This window comes from Aythya fuligula, chromosome Z, assembly GCF_009819795.1.
Source record: "Aythya fuligula isolate bAytFul2 chromosome Z, bAytFul2.pri, whole genome shotgun sequence".
NCBI lineage: Eukaryota > Metazoa > Chordata > Aves > Anseriformes > Anatidae > Aythya > Aythya fuligula.
The window spans coordinates 53,139,282-53,160,599 of NC_045593.1; the positions used below are offsets into that span (position 1 = coordinate 53,139,282).

General features: G+C 38.7%; 1 protein-coding gene across 1 annotated transcript in view; it reads right to left on the bottom strand.

The window, feature by feature from the left end:
• Positions 1-21,318, bottom strand: part of SLC44A1 (solute carrier family 44 member 1) — a 60,465-nt gene that overhangs the window by 24,816 nt on the left and 14,331 nt on the right. The window contains exons 2-4 of the mRNA XM_032206605.1: positions 18,837-18,926; positions 16,082-16,224; positions 7,280-7,416 (exon numbers count right to left, since the gene is read on the bottom strand). Coding sequence (XP_032062496.1) covers positions 7,280-7,416; positions 16,082-16,224; positions 18,837-18,926 — 370 coding nt within the window. The remainder of the gene's footprint in view (positions 1-7,279; positions 7,417-16,081; positions 16,225-18,836; positions 18,927-21,318) is intronic.

Genomic DNA, 21,318 nt, shown 5'->3' on the forward strand with positions numbered 1-21,318 from the left:
AAAGTGTTTTCATGGAGCTTGTCAGACAAGGGACATTAGCCACCCTGCGTCAAAACAAATTAGCTGAAATAATGCCCATGAGATTTGTTCGTCCTTTTGTCCTACACAATCAGGCAGAGGAAGTTTTTACTGTTCAAACAAATATTTCTTTCTGCCTTGAAAACCTTCTGACTTCACTAATACTGTGTGGCAGAGCTCCACAACCAAACTGGATGCTTGCATACTGTATCACTGTACATCAAGCAGATTTTCTTAACAAGAGAGTGCCTGCGCACCAATAAATAAAAGTCTGAATTTTGTAAGGTGAGAACGGGAGGGATGGATTGCTTTCCCAAACCTTCCAGCCCATACTAGTTAGTAGTATGGGCTAGCAGAGTCTATCTTAGCATAGCCAGTCTCAGTCTTGCTGTCTTGCTGTTTGAGTTTACAAGGCCTGGAAAAGCTGAAAGACGAGCTTCAGTGATCTACCTTGCCAAGATAACTAGTTCACCAGAGACATTACTATCGTTCCTGAATTATTATCACTCTTAAAAGCATTACATTACAGCAAAGCATTAGAGGTAGAACTCAGAGAACAAACTGAAAAATCATTGAAGTAATACTTTCTTTGCTCCCCACAGCTGTCCATTTATTTCTTCTGGAGAAATCATCAGGCAAGTAACATTAAACTGTCCTGCAGGGACTGAATTTGAGATACCAATATATTGTAACCTTAAAGAAAAATACTTCTAAACTATGTGGGGCAACAGCTGCCCAGCCAGCAATGAAAACACGCAATTTACTGGTTTGACAGATTTTTATTAGTTGTTTTCACCTACTAGGTGGTATTCTGGAGACACAACAGTTTCTGATCCATGGTTTCTTTTCCACAAATAGAGTTCCTCCAGGCCTTAGAACATTTTGGGGCTGCAACTGGAACAAAGAATCTCGAAAAACAAACTTTCCTTTCAACCTTAACCCAGCCATAGGAACAATCACCACTGTTTCCTTTAAAAAATGGAAAATGGAAGCTTAAGACACTGGTTCGTATACCTGTGGGGAACTCTGCTGCAAATTTCACAGCCAAAGAGCACAAAACGTGTAGGATGCCAAGTAGTACTACCACAAAAGAAGGTATGTTACCATACATTGCAGACTTCTGCCAATAACAAAAAGCAGAAGAGCACAACATTGTAAGACCTCAGAAAAAGTCCCTATGGGGAGCAGTAACAAAACCTTCTCTCTACAAACTCCTGCCAAGTGGAAAAAGACTCCCACTATCATGAAAGGAAATAGACGATGCTGACCAGACTTCTTCACTCTTCATCTGCGAGGTCTGACAACTGTAATTATACCCTGTCAACCACCATACGAAATAATTCCATTCACAACACAAGCACTAAGAATACATAAAATTTAGGCTTGCATCAGTTTCCCATTCGCTTTTGGGTTTTTAGAATAATGAAGACACTCTAGAAGCAGACATTTCACATTTGATGCTTCATTTAGGAATGAAGTAGCATTAAGCTATGCAGAAATTACCATCAGAGTCAGAAATGAGTAAGAAAACAAGAACTCCACTTCTTTGAACTAGCAGCTAATGTGGAAGCATCAGAGGACTGTGCAACATTCCTAAATATTGTAGAGAGCCCTTGTGCGAATGGTGCAGGAATACATGCAGGAGGCCAAACAAGGATGAAACTTCACCTGAACACCTCAACCTAATCTCTGGGCCCTAACAGAAACCAGAAAAATGCCTTGAGACAAGCAAGAAGGCATAGGACAAACCACTTTGTGGTCCTGAGTTCTTAGATTAATGCAAAAGATGTGTTCTCAGTGGATAAAGCAAGCTTCATTCTCTAGATCTATCCACCAGTATTTTTCAGAAGTGCTGTGTGTTTTCAAGGAAGGAAAGTAAGGACTGTATTTAAAATCCTGGCTGTTCCAAAGGGGGATGTACTGTCACTTCTTTAAACGAGTGAGAATCAGAGGGTGGGAGAAAGCACAGCTTGCTTTTATAAATAAATACAGGACTGAAATTAAAAGAAGTATCCTCCAGTGCCTGCAAAAATGTTTGAAGAAAAACACAACACACACACACAAAAAAACAACAGCATGATTTAGACCCTTCAGATGTCTCCAGATTTTAAGGCCATGAAAAGAACTACTTGAATAGCTAAGCATAGTTCATGTTACAAATAACTGTATGTATAAAACCTAAAAATGCCTTTAATGTCCTAGAGTCAAAATTCATAGAGATGTATTTTCAGCTGTAATTAAAAAGCCCAGACTATCCCCTTCTCAATCAGCAGTACAGGAACTTGAAAACAAATATTAATTTACTCATTCATCCACTCATATTTTTCTCACTATTAAATAAAATCAGCTATTCTGGAATCAAATTAAAAGCGCATCTAGCCTAGTAGCCGTTGTTTATCTCCTACTGCCTCTTTAGCTCTTCACCACTTATGGCTCAGGGTTAGTACAGAATCACAGAATGGTTGAGGTTGGAAAGGACCTCTGGAGATCATCTGGTCCGACCCTCCTGCCAAGCAGGACCACCTAGAGTACGATGCACAGGATGGCATCCAGGGTTTCCCTGAGTACTTTTCTACTTTTAAAAATCCAAACATTGTAAGTCCAACTCTTTTCCTTTTGGTATTTAAAATATTGTCGTATTGCAGTAAGTTTCATACTTCACCCATAACTAATCTAAAAAATATTTGGCCACTCGGTGCCTGGTAATTTCATTTTACTCTCCAGTTACATACTACTCAAGTTTACAAGACCAAAGAATAAGGCATTTTGTTGTTGTGTTTTAACTTTCTCTAAGCTATTCCTTTTTCTCAAGACCTTACTCTTCCTGACATTCTTTTTTTTTCCAGGCAAAAAGTCTCTGGACTTTTCTTGTTACTACCAACAACAGACATAAAATTAAAGAAAGTTTAAGAAAAAAAAAAAAAAAGTAAAAAGGTATTTGCAAAGCAAGGACCAGAAAACAGCCTTTAAGATGGCATCAGAGCAAGAGTTTTTACACACAAAATATGGTCCCTTTTTTTCTCTCTTCACAATTAATAAATATTGCACTTACGGACAACGCTATAAAACATTTCATGCTATCAATAACGCCATATTGGTGTAGATTACTGCAGGACTCTGTGTGCAGCCTATCTGTTGTGAAAACTGTTTCATTCTAACCAGGGGGTCCATTTTCAACACAATTCTGACAGGCAGCTATAGTAACAAGGTAGAGTAACCATAATGCCCCGTATTTCAAAACCAGTCATAATGTACTTTTATTCCAGACTTTAGAAAAATAAATAAATCAAAATTAATAGCAAATTCAGATTCCCAAAGACCCCAGTGGTGCTGAATCAATTTAACCATAATATGCCTATAACTAATTTGGTACAACAGGTTTCTGGAAAATAATGAACAGGGGATCAAGTTTTAACCAGCACACTTCCCCTAGAAATAAATAAATAAATAAATAAATAAATAAATAAATAAATAAATAAATAAATAAATAAGAAAGAAAGAAAGAAAGGTTGGGATAGCAACAGGAGCAGAAGAAAAATGTCAGAGGCTGGCAGAAATGTAACCACTATTTCTAAGGCAAATACCAACAGCATGCCACAAAGGCTTACTTTGACTACTGTATTTGATGATTTCATTATCTTCAAATGAAAGAAAAATCCTTTTTGTTTTCCCTTTGGTTCCTCCCCGTAGCTCAGAGAGATGACCTTATGCTGACTTATGCAGCTTGATTTCCTTCAGTGATTACTTTTCAGGCCAGTCTCAGTAGCAGACTTACTGTGGTTTTACCTTGAGCTCTTAAGCACTTCTGGACCACAAGTAGCCTGTTCTAGCTATGGTACTCTGACAAACAAGATGCCTTACAACACATTTTAAAATAGAAATATTCTAGATTCCTAAATCTGCATCTGGTCATTTACATAACAGATAGGAACAGTGGTTCTCATAACGACTAGTCATTACACTTATTGTTGAATGAAACATGTCAGAAATTATGGCCACCTGTTTTAGTGTTTCTTTTAGATAATGACATGTCATTGGTCATTTCACACTGTCATAAATGAATTATATCTTCAAGGATATTTAAAAATGCTTTGGCAAGACCTTGGAAAGGTCATTGTAACGTTTCATGGATGTTACATTTTGAAGCATCAATCACCCTTTCTACAAAAAAGAGCTCTTAGCCACAATACTCAATATGCATTGTTTTTCAAGGGCCAAGACCAATAAAAACATTGAATCCCAAGCACTCCCCGCCTAAAGTGCTCTGCTGGGTGAGAAAATCTGAGCAGACCAGCAACAGTTTGTTCAAAATATATAAGTTTTTCAGTCTTGCAAAACCCACAGATCTACAAGCTCAATTATTAGCATGGCTGTGTGTGAGCAGCATTAGAAAATGTTCCTAGTCAGCACTGCATCAGCTGCAGGAGTTGCTTCAGAACTCTCCTAAGATTTTCAACTCGCATCTTTGTACAGGCTGAAAATCTCAGTGGTCAACTGCACAGCTTTTTCCTCCCGTGTCTCCTTTCGTAAGAGGTCCCAGCCAGTTGCTAGTGTTCATGTGTCAATCACTCTGAACAGACTGAAGGCACACACTTTGTTTTCTTAACATCAGCCAAGCTTTCCAAAGGACAGAGCTCTCTTTTCTTAGAAGGGATGGTATTGCAAATGCTGGACCTGACAGTGAAGGGGCAAGTGGGATGGGGGTGAGTGAGAGGTTACTGACCTGAAATGGTGCAGCATTATTCACCACATCATCTCTTTTTCCTAAATTACAGCAGAATAGCAAGTGCTTCATTACAGATTCAGGAAACCAGAAGGCTGCTTCATCGTGAAATGTTCTTCATGCTTCAAGCAAGCATTTCCTCTGCCCTAAATACTTATTTATAATCTTGCTTACAGAAAAACACACGTTGCATTGCACAATAAGAATTCTGCCACAAACACTCTGAACCCTACCTTGTGTTAGCAGTTTTGTCACTTTTTGCATAGGCAGCCAAGTTCCTCTCCCATTTTGGAAAAGACACCATGAATGCTAAATAGCTAAAGAATCATACCTGATACTGATAAAATCATGAATCAATCCAATGATGTTGCAATATGTTTTACTATATTACAACTTCTGATAAAGATGCTTAGGTAAAATGTTTTATCTGAAATTAATATATAACCTCTGAGGAACAGTGGGGATTTCTTTGGGATGGAAGGATTCTTAAGCAGTGATTTATAAAAGAATTCCAAGGTGTATGGACAGGTAAAGAGATTTCAGGGATGGCATCTGAGCCAGGTGAAAATGGTTAATTCTTCAAATGCATATGCAACAGCCTACGCAGAGCCTATACCCAGCACAATTGCTATTTTCAGGTTGTAGAAAAGGTTAGAGCTTTTAGAAGGGCTCAGAAGAGCAAAATTAAGAGTTGACTGCATTCTGTACCCATGCATCTTCATACATTAAGGTGTGTGTTGTTTTTTTTGGTTTTGTTTTTTTTTTTTTTTTTTGGTTATGCACTAGAAATTGCAAGTATGGAAAACTCAGCATTGATTATCACAATAAATGAAACAACTCTCTTGCCTTCTTCAGAACTTGTCAGGTACCCTTTAAAATTCTAACTTGATAACATCACAAACACAGAAATTGCAGTTAAGCTGCGTGCAGAAATGTTCAAAGTTCTCAGGTTTGCTTATTATTTGTTTTACAGTCGACTCCTACAGTGTAGAAGTGACCTTCCAAGGTCACTTGAAACAGGCTGCCAGTTCAATTTATTAGTTTTATTTAGTTTAAACCTACTCTTGGAGCTACGAAGCGTCTCTCAGAAAAATGATTCTGTTTACTCAGTACTATAGTTTTGATTCTATTTCACTGTTCTTGGTCTATCATAGGATTGAATAATGCTTTAACTTTTACTGTACATAGAGTATGCATTCACTCTGTGTGGAGCCATAGCAATTAGGGTGCTCAGTAGGTAAACTGTTCACTTGCTACTAAGTACCACTTTGTGGAACCTGCCCTGGTTTGTGAACTTACAAACAAAAATATAACCATGAAGATAAGCTTCTCAGAATTGTGTGATTCCAGTCCTGCACAGAGTACGTCTACAAGAGGAAAGCTCAATTTAGTTTTTTGCTCCTTTTCAACAAGCTCAGGATCATATAATGAAAATTAGCGCTTGACCTCACGAATGATTCCATTCTTCTCTAACAACGGACTTCACACTTCTGGCCAAGCTTCTCTCAGCTCAAACACCTGACTCTGATATTAATTAACAAAAATGTCAAAGATCTATTTTAAAACCTAAAATGCTAACATAGATAACAGTTAGAATGAAGAATCACGTGGGCAAGACACAGCATGTTTTTTAGGAAGAGTGGGTTCTGTTGTACTTTAAAAGATAGTTTATGCTGAACATATTTCAGGCACAGTTAATACAAGACTTAACCTATAAACACAGAAACAGTGTTTGTGGTAAAACAAGACATGGCTGCATTTCACTATTTCAAGTACCTGCCCACGGCAAGGGGGGTTGGAACCAGATGACCTTTAAGATCCCTCTCAAACAACACCATTCTGTGATTCTACAATTCTACAAGACTCCACTGATGTTAACTTCACATCAAAAAATAACTGACCTGTTTTATGTAAGAGAAACACATGGTTAAGGGGTTAAGAGTGAAATCATATTCCAACACCGCCTACTTTCACTGTGGACTTATCTCAGACAGCTCTGCACAAATTACACCAGGAAGCCACCACTCTTGGTCTAACCCTGCACTGTGCTGGCACAGCTGTTCGCATAACTATGGAGACAGGCAAGTAATGTTATTTATAATTCCACCAGAAAAACAGGGGCTGCACTGGAGCACTGACTGAAAGCAGGGCATTTTCTCACACCCACAGACATGCTCCAAGCACAGACAGCAGTACAGCTCTCACTGGCCCCTTATACATGAGGATATTTCAGCAGTTACTGTTGAACAAATCAGAGCGTTTCCGTAGGAGTTGAGAACACACCCAACAGTTTTGGCCCTTCTCTTTAATTCTCATCATACTTTCTGGTCCTGTTTTAAGAATGGTCTTTCAAAACTGTACAAGACACAAAAAGGAACGTATCAATATTGTAAGTTTTAGCAAAGCTTTAGTTTAAAAAAATACTGCATTATTTCATCACCATTTCTTAAACTAGATTCCATTTTTAGTTCAGCTAATGTACAAGTGTTTCTTTAATACTATTAAATTTGTACATGAACAGATATGTTTTTTCCATACCATTAGTTTCTGCAAATTTCTGAACATCAGCCAAAGTCTTTAGTTCTTTCCTTGGGCAAGCTGATACACACAAAGCAAGAGATTTGATCTTCTGATGTACTATATCAATGTTGCACGGATCCAAGAAGAACACATACCTAGAGAAGAAAAATATGTGAATTACTTCTGTTTTAATCAACAATTACACTGAACAAAATTGATTTAATTTCAAACTAAAAGATTCATTCAAGAGTAATCTTCAGTCTACCTAGAAACACGGGAAACTTGCTATTATCATAATTGTGTGGGTAAAAATAATTGACATACTCAACATATGTGCCAAAAAGACTAATATTTACAGACTTTTGGATCACACAGAAGAGATATGTAACTTAACCAGATTCAAGTCCATTCAAATGGTATTGTTTACAAAAAGAGTAGCACTTCTATCATGCCTCTTCACAGATATGGGTCTTAAAATTCAGAGATAATGCTTCACTCCAGCCTTCAACATGACTTCGTACTTTCCATTTTTTTTCGCAAAATACACAACAAACCCTCTAAGATTATACTTATGCTATTTAAAAAAAAAAAAAAAAAAAAAAAAAAAGACAGACTGTCACTATTTTAATGAACACACACGATAAAAGCATTTCAAAACAGCTTTTTGTTTTAGATTGATTTTCCATACCACTAGCCCATACCCATACCATAAATCATGGTAGTATTTATTTTGAAATAAAAATTGTTCATCTCTTTCTAGTAGCTACGGTTCAGGTACAGTATTTTAGAGAGATTCTATTAAATAACTTTTCAAGATGGTCACTGTCATTTAAAAACCCAGTTTGTGAAGTACTTATTATAGCTTCCTAGCCATCATTTCTCCTGACTACACACATCACATTGCAAACACTGCCCTACTGTATTGTCCATTCATGGTATAATGCAGACACAGAATCTTCTGTGAAAGTTGAACGAGTGTTTCAAATTCCTGTAACTCTGCTGACACACTACACATTGAAATACTCTCTTCATATCATCTCACACCAAAATTGGAAAACAAAACAAAACTACCATGTAAAATAGCATTTCTTTTTTTGCAGTTCACACAGGGGAAATTCAACTTATAATCAGTAAAAATCCCTTCTGATCCGGGAATATTTTTTTAAACTACCATATAGTTATACATAGTTATAAGTACACTAAGTTACATAGTACACTATAAGAAGACTCTTTTACAAGCACACTATCAGAAATAAATACAACTTTCAAAGAGATTGGTGTTTTACTTGATTAGTTGAACTGGAACTTTTAAGAAGGATGTGCTATGACAGAGCGTTACAAAGGAAAAGGCAATGTCCCAACACGTTTGATACTACACACTTTAGAGACAATACTTCTAAAGTGATATTTTTGATAACAGATCTCACAGGCCATGCATAAATGTCAAACTATCTTTTTTTTTTTTTTAAACAACTGGGACAAAGCTGGTTCAAAAATCATTGTGCAGATACCAGGAAAAGAAAAAAAAAAGTTTACTTCATATAAGTTGGCCACATGTGTAATGGCTAGAGTTAAGATCCTGCCTGAACACTTTCAATCTACGTGCCAATTGCTGTCTAACTTTCTCACACAGGGAAAAGAAAGGGAAGTTTCTATTGCCTAATCGCAGTGTATGATAATTATTACTACTTAGCACACTTTTTCAGTCCTTAGCTTCAAAAGACTTCTTGTCTTACCTCCTGAAACTCCATCAAAACTTTCATCTATATGAAGTGTACCGCAGTAATGCACCACTTGGATTCTTAAAACATTCCTTTTCTTTGTCCCTATTTCTGTGATTTTTTTAATTTTTTTTTTTTTTACTGAATACATTCTACACACCTCAGAACTCCATAGACCATGAAAATCTAGGAAGTAAGCACACACAAAAACCTCTGCCTTATCTCCAAGGTAACTAACTGGGTGTGAGCAACAAGCCATGAATTCCACACTTTCCCTTTATTTCAAAGAAAACACCTTCTAAGTGATACTAAGACAAACAATAGTGGTTTTAACTGGACACTCCTTTTACAGCCTCCTCTTCTTGAAGGCAAGTCCCTGCAGATGTTCTTCCATTCTCTAAGGGTATGTGGAGAGAGAGCATCTGATCAAAGCAGCCATCAGCAAGAACATGTAAGAATAAAGCATGACAAATGATGAGGGAGACAGTGACAAGAACAAAACTGGTCATTGCACTAACCAGTAAGGATACGCAAAGAACACTTATTTTGCAGTGAGACTGCATTATTAAGGACCTCATCAAATTGTGATAAGGGAGGGGAAACAAACACACAGACATGAAGCTGCAGGCAAAACGGGACTTCTCAACTGATAAAGATGCAAACCTGATGGTCCAGGACGCTGCAGAAGGTCAGTGGGGCTACTCTAGCTGATGAGATATACAGGGATGGGAGGATACACAAGGGGCTAGTTGCATGTAAGCCGGGGCTGGTCATTAAAGCTTCTCTGAATGAGCCTGACCACTGCAGCCTGTCCCAGCTCCTCATTAAACCACTTGCTTTGACGTCTCTCAGCACAATCTCACTCTATGCAACGTTCAAGTCTGCTGCCAGACAACAGTTGATGGGGGACCAGCACAGATCAGTTTGGTGCCAGCAGCACCATGTGTGTGTGCTGGGGACCCAGGGGTGTTGTGTATGGGCCTGCAACAGGCTGGCTGGCTCCAGCAGCACGAGGGCAAGAGGGGACAGGGCTGCGTCTGTGTGCTGAGGCTGTGCCTATGTGCCATATGTCCTGCAGTTACCTCTGGGCATGTCTGTCCGTCTGCATCCCTCAGCCTGGGCAGAGACCCCAATTCCCTGGGCAGGAGGCCAGTCCTAGCATCCCTGAACACATATTGCTGAGAAAAGCCCAGGAAAACCAATTCTGGCATTCACAGGCTGGAGTACAGCCCACTTCTACATTCATTTCAAGTCAAAGACCAAACTATAATCTTAATGGCTGGAAGAAAGTGGAGTACTCTGTAAAATGAAGACTACAATTTTAAGTCAAGACTGACAATTGAGAAATATGATGCAACTACAGGGCCATATCCCATTTGGACAGAAGCATGCTGTGTTGGCATACCCTTAAACAGATACATATAATTCAAACACCACACAATGCAGTTCAGAGATGGCTCTGACCAAAACAAGGCAGCTGCAAATCAAACTCCGAGCTATGAATCTGTGGCTTCAATCCACGGTTCAAGAAATCTGATGCAAGATGTTTTCGAATTCTAACAGGTAAAACAAGAATTGAAATGCCAGGCACCAGCATTACAGGGGAAAATGTTTGCTTTTTAAAGCTATGATTTATTGAAAACAATTGATTTTATTGCAGAAAATTCCAAACCATGTCAATGCAGGTTTTGTTCATATATTGTGCTGCAATTTCTTCAAAGTCAACAATAAGAAAGTAACTTAGATCAGCAATACAAAGACTAAAGTAATTAGATTTTTAGAATATGCTTCAGCCCTAGAAATAAAAATCTGTTTGCCGTAGGAAATATGTATGTCAGATTTAGAGCCTAAAAAAGCATCTTTATGTTGTACCTTAATCTACTTTTTGGAAATGTTTGTCTCTGAAACAAGGCATGATGAAAAGTTACTTGAGGTAAAAATAACTGCATGTAATTTGTAACATATCTACACTCGTAGCTGTAATAAAAACTAGAAATTAAAATAATTCCTATACATACAGAGAAAGAAGGAAAAAATTTGTGTAACTTTTCAAAAGTCATGATATGTGAAAATAGCATCAGTATCAAGTTGTTCATTCTGAGGCAGGAAATTAAAAATGAACTTCTCCATATTTTTTCAAAATGTATCAAAAAATGCACATGTATATATATAGACTTCTTCTTGTTCTCATGTTTTGAGTTTGTATTTCAATGTAGCTTTTTTTTTTTTTTTTTTTTAAGACATCTAAAAGAAAATTCCAGACTTCTAGGGAAGTAATTCAAAATATAATTTCAAAATGATCAGAAGTTAGAAACAGCATCAACAGTTTTGACTCCTGACTTGTAGTTTATTAGATAAGTGCTGTATTTTTCATAGTCACAAATAGGTAATAGGACAATCTCTTCTTCCCAAGTAAAAAGAGGAAGATAAAGCATCATAACTTCATATACTTCACCTTGATTCTGGAACCATGAACAGTTTATTTTAAGTACTGTGTCAAATTATACAAACAAGCTGTATTGGGTTTACAGGGCATAGTAGCAGGGGGCTGCAGGAGTGGCCTCTCTGAGCAGAGCCCAGCAGCTGCCCCATGTCAGAGCAGAGCCAGCTCCAGACGGCTCCAAAAGGGACCTGCTGCTGGCCAGAGCTGAGCCAGGGAGTCATGCTGGGTGGGCTTCTGGAGAGCAGATTTAAGGAAGGGGGGAAAATACTGCTGTGCAATAGCAGCTGGGAGAGAGGATTGTGAAAGTGTGAGAGAAGCAGCCCTGCAGCCCCCAGGTGAGTGCCGCAGGAGGGCAGGAGGTGCTGCAGGCAGGCAGCAGCAGTTCCCCTGCGGGCTGTGCAGGGAGAGGCCCCTGGTGGAGCAGGCTGTCCCCCTGCAGCCCATGGGTCCCACATGGAGCAGATCTCCACGCTGCAGCCCCCCCATGGGTGGAGGAGCCCCCGGTGGAGCAGGTGGATGTGGCCTGGAGGAGGCTGCGGCCCATGGAGAGCCCCCGCAGGAGCAGGCCCCGGGCCGGAGCTGCAGCCTGTGGAGAGGAGCCCCCGCAGGAGCAGGGGGTCTGGGGGGAGCTGCCGCCCACCCGTGCTGGAGCAGTTTGCTCCTGGGGGATGGATGGATGGACCCTGTGGGACGGAGCCGTGTGGGAGCAGTGCTTGAGGAGCTGCTGCCTGTGGGCAGCGCCCGCAGGCTCAGCTGGGGAAGGACGACATCCCGTGGGAGGGACCCCACGTTGGAGCTAGGACAGAAAGTGACCATGAAGGGGTGGCGGAGATGAAGTGTCAGGGACTGACTGCAGCCCCCATTCCCTGTTCCTCTGCACCTCTTGGAGAGAGAAGGCAGATGAGGATGGATGTGAAGAAGGTGTTTCGAGTTTGCTTTTAGTTTCTCACTGTTCTATTCTGCTAGTGACGGGTAATAAATTACAATAATCTTCCTGTGCTGAGTCTGTTTTGCCCGTGATGATAACAGGTGAGTGATCTCCCTGTCCTTACCTCAACCCTTGAGCCCTTCCCATTGTATCTTCTCCCTCTTCTTCATTGAGGTGGAAGAGTGAGGGAGCAGTTGGAGTGGGATTTTGGCTGCCCAGAAGGGTAAAACCACCACATAAGCCTATCTTACCTTCAAGTACTTTCTACATACAATTTGTGTCATTGATTTTCTGTCAGCTCTCAGGGCATCTCTTTATACGCAAATGAGTACTTTACAGAACAACCATTTACTGTGATTTACAAGCATCTTATTGCTATAATGGAGAAATGAATTAAATGATCACAACCAATCTAAACAAATGACATGTAGGGCATATACAGTTTCTTTCAACCAAATTCTCTGCATGCATCATGCATGCTGCAAGCTCTATCTGAGCTTTCTTACTAGCTAAAAATCAACCCTTTTCCTGAGTCAAAGGCATTTATTAAGGCAGAAAACCACCCTAACTGTTCTTCGCAGCAGCATATGAACATCTTCTTGTACTCAGAGGAACAGCACTAACTGGATTCTGCCCAAGCAGCAAAATACTAAATGACCAAAAATAAAACTGAATATTTGGCTACTATGGACATCATTTATGGACATTTTTAACCCCATCACAACTGCCAAAACCTGAAAAAGCAAGAAGCTTATTTAAAGCAGGCAGGTTTGATAAGAAGTCATTAAACTAATGCTGGTCTATCATCCTGTGTCTTACCCTTGAGCACAGTCTATTAAAGCTGTATTTTCTTTCTAAAATAAAGAGATGCTTGATTCACTCTTTGTTGACAAGATCATGTTGCAAAAACCTCCTTCCCAACGTTACGCCTCACTGGTGTCAGCATAACTGATGTACACTGATCAGATCATACTATTGTGAGGACTCTTGCTCCTTACCCTTACCATCCAGATTTTCATATCCATGCAGACCACATTTCACTTCCTCATTACAGTCTTTATGGGTTGCTGTCATTTACAAGGAATGAAATGCTGTTTTTACAGATGATTTAGCTTTTCTGCCTTGGACTCAGAAATGAAGACAGAATTACTCTGCAAGCAGAATGAAATGAGTATAACTTTATGTTTCGAAAAATCACATTTGTGGATCTTAAAGCCCATCCTTCTCTTCACAAACTGAAATAGAAAGCAGCAGTAAGAAGACTTTATTTTTACATATGTCTGAAAAGTACTCCTATAAAATAGCATGAAATATTCCAATGAACTGCACCTCAGACAGTGCAGGAGCTCCATCTGCTAGACTCAGATGCAAAGCAGATAGTTTCTTCTGAAAAGTTGCTAAAAAAAACAAAAAGTCACCGAGAGTGAGAGTGGGAAGGATCACTTGCTTACATAAGAATTGGCCTCCACCAAAGCTGTGTACCCTTGACTGTACCAGAGTCTTCACTGTGAACAGTTACAGAATAATCTGCCTTTCTAGAAGATTTTCTCTCACTCTTACCAGTGATGATGATATCCCATGTAAGTGTACCCACTTCAGTCACACTTCAAGCCACGATATATCTTTTTGGAAAAAATATACTTTTGAACCTTACTAAGACTTTGGCTTGACAAGCAACAAGCTCTGTATGTTAACCGCATTTAAAATTTTCTCAATTTCTACTTGCGATCTTTCAATCATTGACTTTACAAGGTGAAAATCACTTAGCAGTGCTAGATGTTTGTATTCATGATGGCCTAATTTCTGTGATGTACATATCCTAGGGAGACTATTACACTATTATTTGGTGTGTTCCAATAGGGTGCCTGAGCTTCTCAACCTTCTCACACCAAGACAGACATCATTTCTTTCTAAAAATAAAGATGTTTATGTTGATAATTTTAAACTTTGTATCATCTTTCACAACACAAGAATGACAATTTTGTACTGATATACCTGACTTTAGAAAGCACTAAAATATTTATTGCGTGCAGTAGGAATTTTTTTCTGCATAACTGTTAAGCTTTTCAACCCTCCTAAAAGCTGCAATTAGATTAAGAAATGATTCTTTTGACAGAATAAATATGTAAAAGTGTTCATGCTGTTTTATTTAATTTAAATTTTCCTGAAATCACACCAAATACCTAGCAACATTAAACCTTCAACCAGCATGGTGGTTTTACTCAGCTGGGCAGCTGGACTACAACACAAGTGCTCTCTCAAATCCCCCTCCTCAAAAGAAAAGGGAGAGAAGGAAAAAAAAAAAAAAAAGGCTACACAGAAGCACAGAGGGAAGAAAAACAAATTCTCTACTTCCAATCAACAAGCAATGTTTGGCCACATCCCAGGAAGCTGGGCCTCAAATGCATGGAGCAGTTGCTTGGGAGCACAGACATTTTCACGATGAGAGCCACCCCTCTCCTTCCACTTTCCCACCTTTTATTGCTGAGTGTGACACCACACTGTATGGAATATCCCTTTGGTTGGTTTAGGTCAGCTGCCCTGGTGATGTCCCCTCCCAACCCCTTGCCCACCCCCAACCTGCTGGTTCTAGGGGTGTTGAGGGGAGTCCTGGTGCTGTGCCAGCACTGCTTTGTTATAGACAGCACACTGGTGTGATACCACTGCTGTTCTAGCTACGGGTGCAGAGCACAGCACTGTATGGGCCACTGCAGGAAAAGTTAACTCCATCCCAGCCCGACCCAGTAAAATCAGGTATTTAGAAATCTTCATTATGGCAACTCAAACTCAGCATATATGAGAAATATTTCCAAAATAATCCCCACAAATAGAAGATTATCTGCTAATCTGAAAATGAAGTGTGAAGCAAAAGAATATCAATCTCATAAATTGAATAATTGTTAGCTCTTTGATGTAATCAAATAGTAAACAAGACATCTTTTATAACAATTAGTACCACTATTCTAAGGTTAGACTGCATAGCTTACTTTCTAACATTACACATATTGTACAGATGCATTCTGAGCAGGCAGAGCTCAACAGACATCCACTAGGTTTTTGAGCCCTCACTCGAGAATTCTTGTTACTCAGCTCTAGCACTACAACTGTAGTAAGGTTTTTTTCCTCTCAATAGACAGAAAATACCTTTGTTGGTTCTGACCTTTAAGTGTGTTTCCCCATGATACTGCTTACTAGGAGTTGTGTGTTGATTAAAATCTTTGTGCACTTTCTCCACGAGCACCTTTTATACATTCTACTTAGAATCCAAGGTTTAAAGTTTTAAAGTCTCATTTTAATGTGTCAAATATATCCCAGTTTCCCCTAAACTCAATGGCAGAAATTAATCATAGGATGTCAGAAGTCAAACCATTTCCGCATATATATCATAGGCCTACTCTCAAATTTGAGAACACTTATATTACACTTAAAACCCTAAAAAAGACAACACTTTAGTGATTGCTACAATATCCCACATGAACTGAATGCTAAGAATAGGACATTTCTCAGTGAATAAACTATGCTCACATTACACTTCCGTCAACATACACTTTCAAAGTACTTTTGATGGATTTTATAAAAGATTGTTGTTCTCCAAGTGAGAACAGTGGAAAAAGACCAGTAGGAAAAAAGGATATCCCCTTTCACATTTTATTGGAAATCACTTTCAAAGGAAGAAAGGTTTTGCATTTCCTGGTTTACAGAATTAAGCAACTGAATCACATACTCACTTCTTCTGTGTGAGGTCCAGACCACTGTTGACTATTCCCTCCACCTTGACATTTTTCTGTCCACAGATATTTCCATAACTGTCATATCCTGAAAGCAGTCTTGCAGCTGCTCCTGTAGCTATTGAAAAGCCACAGATAAAACCCTGGGGGGAAAAAAGAAAAAAGAAAAAAAAAAAAACAATTTAGTAATATTCTCTTTTGACAGCTGGAAAAATTGAGTTTAATTCATTTGTTTCTAAGCACAGCTTCTTTAAATACCCTTTCAGATCAAAGACAGAAAGACAAGGAGAGTCCACAGAGAACTAATGTGCAATTATAAAACAAAATGCAAGGCAAAAAGAAGACTCAAATATCTAACACTGTACATTATCCAAGCAGAGTTAAAAATCTTGTAGTTGTTTTTGTGAGAGTCATAATATTCTCTTCAAGTGGTGCATGAAACAGAAGGGAGGCCAAGGGCAGCCAGTGAAAAAAAGAGCTGGAGTTTTCAAGGGTTATTATGCATCTTAGAAGACTCCAGACTATCCTGATTTTCTTAGTTCAAGATTTGTTCTTTCTTCAAATCTAGTGCTTTCAAGATGAGCTAGAAGGACAAGGTTTATCTGACATAGGTTCATTTTAAGGAAATCTTTTTGCTCTAAAGCAAAAGAAGAGAATGGCCAGGTGAAGGCATCAACTGCTCCAAATGCCAGGTTCAAATGCAGGAAAGAAGGAGGTACAGTGGAAGAGTATGAAAAACAGCACATGGGGCAATGGGAGAAACACCCCAAATCAGGTAGGTCTTTCTGTGAATGTTCAGAGTTTACACTGGCAAAATCAGGATCAAGGCAGTGATGATGTGAACAGGAGACTGCTTCCAAACGAATCGTGAGCTGTCTCGCAATGTCACTGACAGGGGAGAAGTGAACCATAGGTTTGCTCCACTACTACCAATGAACTGTTTTTACAGATGAGACAAGCTAAGATTTGAGAAACCATCTGAGACGTGTGGAGCAACAGGATCATAGACACTTGATGACAACAGGTAATGAAATCTGCATTTAGCAGTTAAAATGTGGGTGGTTTTAGAGGTCTAAAGATACAAGAGAGTGATCTTTATGATGGACAGGCTATCATTGTAGAGAAACCCCAGACAACAGCAAGCTGGTCATTATCCTTCCCTTGCCAATGCACTAATGCACTTAGACTTAATACTCAAAGTGAGAACAAGGGCAAAGTCAGCAAAAGGCTATCATCACAAATAGTAATTAAAGCTGATTTCCAGCATTCTCTCTTAACTTTCTCAATCTCTTGCTGTTCTATAAAGGATTTACTAGCATGCATTTTACATGCAACAAAACTCAGGCTCTTGGCTGGTTCATCATTTTTTTCCCCTACACACACAGTAAGGGAAATTATGTAATTCCTCCCACATCTAATCTAAGTCATGGTAACATGAAGATGATCTCCTAGCCCATCATGGTAACTGACTCTTCAGGTGAACATTCCCCTAGAACACTAACTTACAGGCTATTTGACCCACTTGGATAATTGTTCTCCGTACTATATTGCTTAGACAGGAAAATCTGGGACACTAACCTACAGCAGGCTAATTTATGACTGGTGGAGCAAGTGGGTATAGACTGAGTAACCAGAGAGCATCAACAACACAGGCAGAAAAATAACAACCACAACAAAAGCTGCTAGCTCGTTTGTCAGGGAATACTGTGCTTTTAAAGATTTTAAGATGTTCACATGTTACAGTGATGACATAATTTGTATAGTTTAAAGAAAAACTGTCATCTTTGCACTTCAAGTGCAGCCAATAACAAACATTTCAGGAAAATAAAAAAAAAAATTGTTAATGGATTAAGAATTCCAAAGACCAGAGACTAAGGGACTGCAACAGAGAAAGCTGACAGCCTTCAGAAATTCCAGATGGTGAAGGGCTACTGCATGAAATGCAGCAATGCAAGACAATGACATTCTGTGCTTAAGAAGAACAGAATACGTAGGTCCACAAAACAACACAAAATAAAAAGAAATCAAAACAGCTTGTGCCACCTGGACATGGTCCTGTATATCCAGTTGTAGGTGGCCCTGCTTAAGCATGGGGATGGGACCAGATGACTTCCAGAGGTCCCTTCCAACTTCAGCTGTTCTGTGAGACTACGATTTTCAGTAACCTGCAGCTCTTGGAGATTTGTTTATCTTTTAATATATAAAGTGCACAGAGTTGTGAAGTTGTCTTGAGCATGACGAGGGTTTCAACACACAGGACAACTCAGATAAAAACACCATACCATTAGAAATATGGTTGTTAGTATTTGGTGCTTCTAGTAAGCCTCCAAGATGAAAATAGCCAGCTGTTGGATACTCAGTCTTTTTTTCCTCAGCAAAAAGCTTACAGTAATTCACAGAACTATTTACCAGGCTCAAAAGTATTATTTCCAGGACATCCCCAGTTCTACAAGGAGCATGAGTCAAGTGACACCTCATAGCGCTGGAAATCACGTACAAATGAAACTGGAGTTTCAGGGGAAAGGGAACTGGAGCAAGAACTGGCACAAACAAGAAGTTCTGAATCCCTATCAAAGGCTTTTCACCTCTGCATATGACCCATTTCTGTTCTACAGCTGACAGCTCCCATGACAGTATAGCCTGCACACCTTACCCAGTAAGTAAGTTACTGGATACAGAGTTTTAAAACCACTTTCTAATGAATGCAAACTCACTAACTACACAACATTCATTGAATCCTTTGAGTTTTACTCACCATTCCCACGCAGAAGAGGATGAACAAGAGCAGCCATGGTACATCTGTGCAGCTGTGGTCCTCCAGAGGCTTCCACTCTCGCTTGGAGCTCTTGTGTGAGAAGAGAGAAATGGAGTTAACGACGTTTGTTCAAGTGTCTCCTCTTCTCAGTAGAAACAGGGCAGAAAATAATTCTCTGGGGCATTAATGTATAGCAGGAGTTACCTTTCATCTCTTATACACCTGAAGCAGCTTGGTCAAAAAACTTAAGAGAAAGTTTAAGCTCATGAAAGACACTTCAAACCAAGTACCTCCATTGGAAGCTAGACTAACAAATAATTATTTACCCAAGAAACAGGTAATTTATCCAGGAACTTGGAGTGTTTTATCCAAGAAACAGGTTCCTTTCACTCGTGTTTTTTTATTCACTGGAAAGAGATGCTCATGGCATGGAATCAGTGGTATCTGCTGTTGTAGTTTTCCACACCCACTTTCCAACAGTTTGATTTCCATGAAGGAGAAAAGGTTAAACTTTTCAAAAACTCTCAAGTTTGAAAACACTACTGGCAGGTTTAACAAGTATAACACATATAGAATGGATATAATAAATTGCTGTTAAAGGAACATTTTTTTCTATCTGTCAAGAGGCAGCTGAGTATAACACTTCAGCAAAGAAATCCCTAGTCAGTATTGCCCAGGTGTCATAAAGGAAAGTGTTGTATTAAAAGGTTGAAACACTCAATGATGTTGAGAGCTGTTTATTCTTTGCAAAACAGCAAATAAACAGGCAGTTGTAAGCAATTCAAATTGTTTGCTGCTCATGAGGTAAAATAGTTGTGTATATACCACTAAAATGAAGTCTTTTTGCTGTCTAGACAAAAAGACTAGTCATTTTGCTGTCTAGGCAATACAGTTTAAAAAAATACTTCAAGAAAATAAGCTTTTCTACGAAAAAAAAAAAAGAATGAACACAGACTGTAGCACAAAACTAGCCACCATATTAAAATGTGGATATTGTAATGGTAATATTAATTGTAGCTACTTTTAAAAGTACATAGTTGCACAGACAATCTTTTTCAGTTAATTCTCAAGTACTTACTGTTCACACATTTCTATCAAGACCTGAAAAACACCCACTTTGGAAGAAAAGGAGACTGAGGAAGGGAGCATATACAACAGCTCTCATCAGAAACAGGTTTAAAAGGGGTAAGCTATTCAAATTTTAGACTTCTTTTCCTCCCAAGACTCTGAAGCATCTTCAAGACTTAGTTGACAGGGCAATAAGTATCAATACTGAATCAAAACAAATGCTGTTGACATTTCATCCAACCATTCTATCTCCAGTATTTTTGCAGAGTTTAACTAACTAACTAACTAAATAAGAAGCTGTAGCATGTAACTTTTGTGATGCAAGCAAATGTTTTTCGGTATTCATGGCTTTTTGTTTGTTTTTGTTAATTCACCAGTACAAAGCAATCTTTACAAATAATAGCATTAGAAAACTACAAACTGCATATCATAAAGAAGAAATCCTGCATGCACTATATATCAAGAAGCAGTTTTTGAACAGTCTGGCTTTTCATTTGGGAATTCCATCCTATTTTTGCTATCTTATATTAAGGAAGCTCCACTGGCAGATATATGTGTTTATATTGTTAATTCATGTTGCATAAATTCACCGAGTTCTGAACAGCCAAACTTCTTCCTATTTTACTCAGTAATCACTAGCAAGAGGTGCTAAAAGGTCACATTATGCACTCTACTGCACTCATTCAGTAAAACTGCCTTCTGATCCTGGAGAGTTCCCACTTAGAACTAACATACTATTCACACTTAACATTTACAGCTAGATTGTGGCATTTATATTGTTTTAATTAGCATAAATAGAATTGCATGAAATATGTAAAGCTTCATATTCCTCAATCCACTCCAAGAACCCCGGATGTTTTAGAGATTTACTTTTTTTTTTTTTTTTTTTTATAAACAGTAGAGAAAAATTTCAGCTCTAGCTGCACCTAAGAGTAAGTTGCCCTTGACAAAAGAGGCAGCACACAAAGATGGACAGGGTGGCGTGGAGTTGTTTTGTTTGTTTTATCCGCTCTGAACCATCTGCAAGCAAAATCTTTTAATAGGATTTTTAAAAGCCACTGGACATCCTCTGGAATAGCTCTGGCAATTTAGGTTGTCTGACTAGTTACAGTTACTGTAACTAACCCATTTCATTTACTAACTGGACTACAATTTTTACTTCAGCGAAAAAACTTGGAAGGCCCTGGTGTAACATGTAGGTAAAAAGTTACACAGAAGAATTTAGTCTGTGTTGGTAGTCTTTACTTGACTCCAAAACATTAGTTTCTATTTAAAAAAAAAAAAAAAAAAAGAAAGAAAAAGGAAAAAAGCATTAAGGAAGGTATTTTAAGTAAGAAATTTGCCACTGGAGACAACTCAAAAGGCACTAAATACTTATCAGCTTGCAATTTAACCACCCATCAGACTAACATGA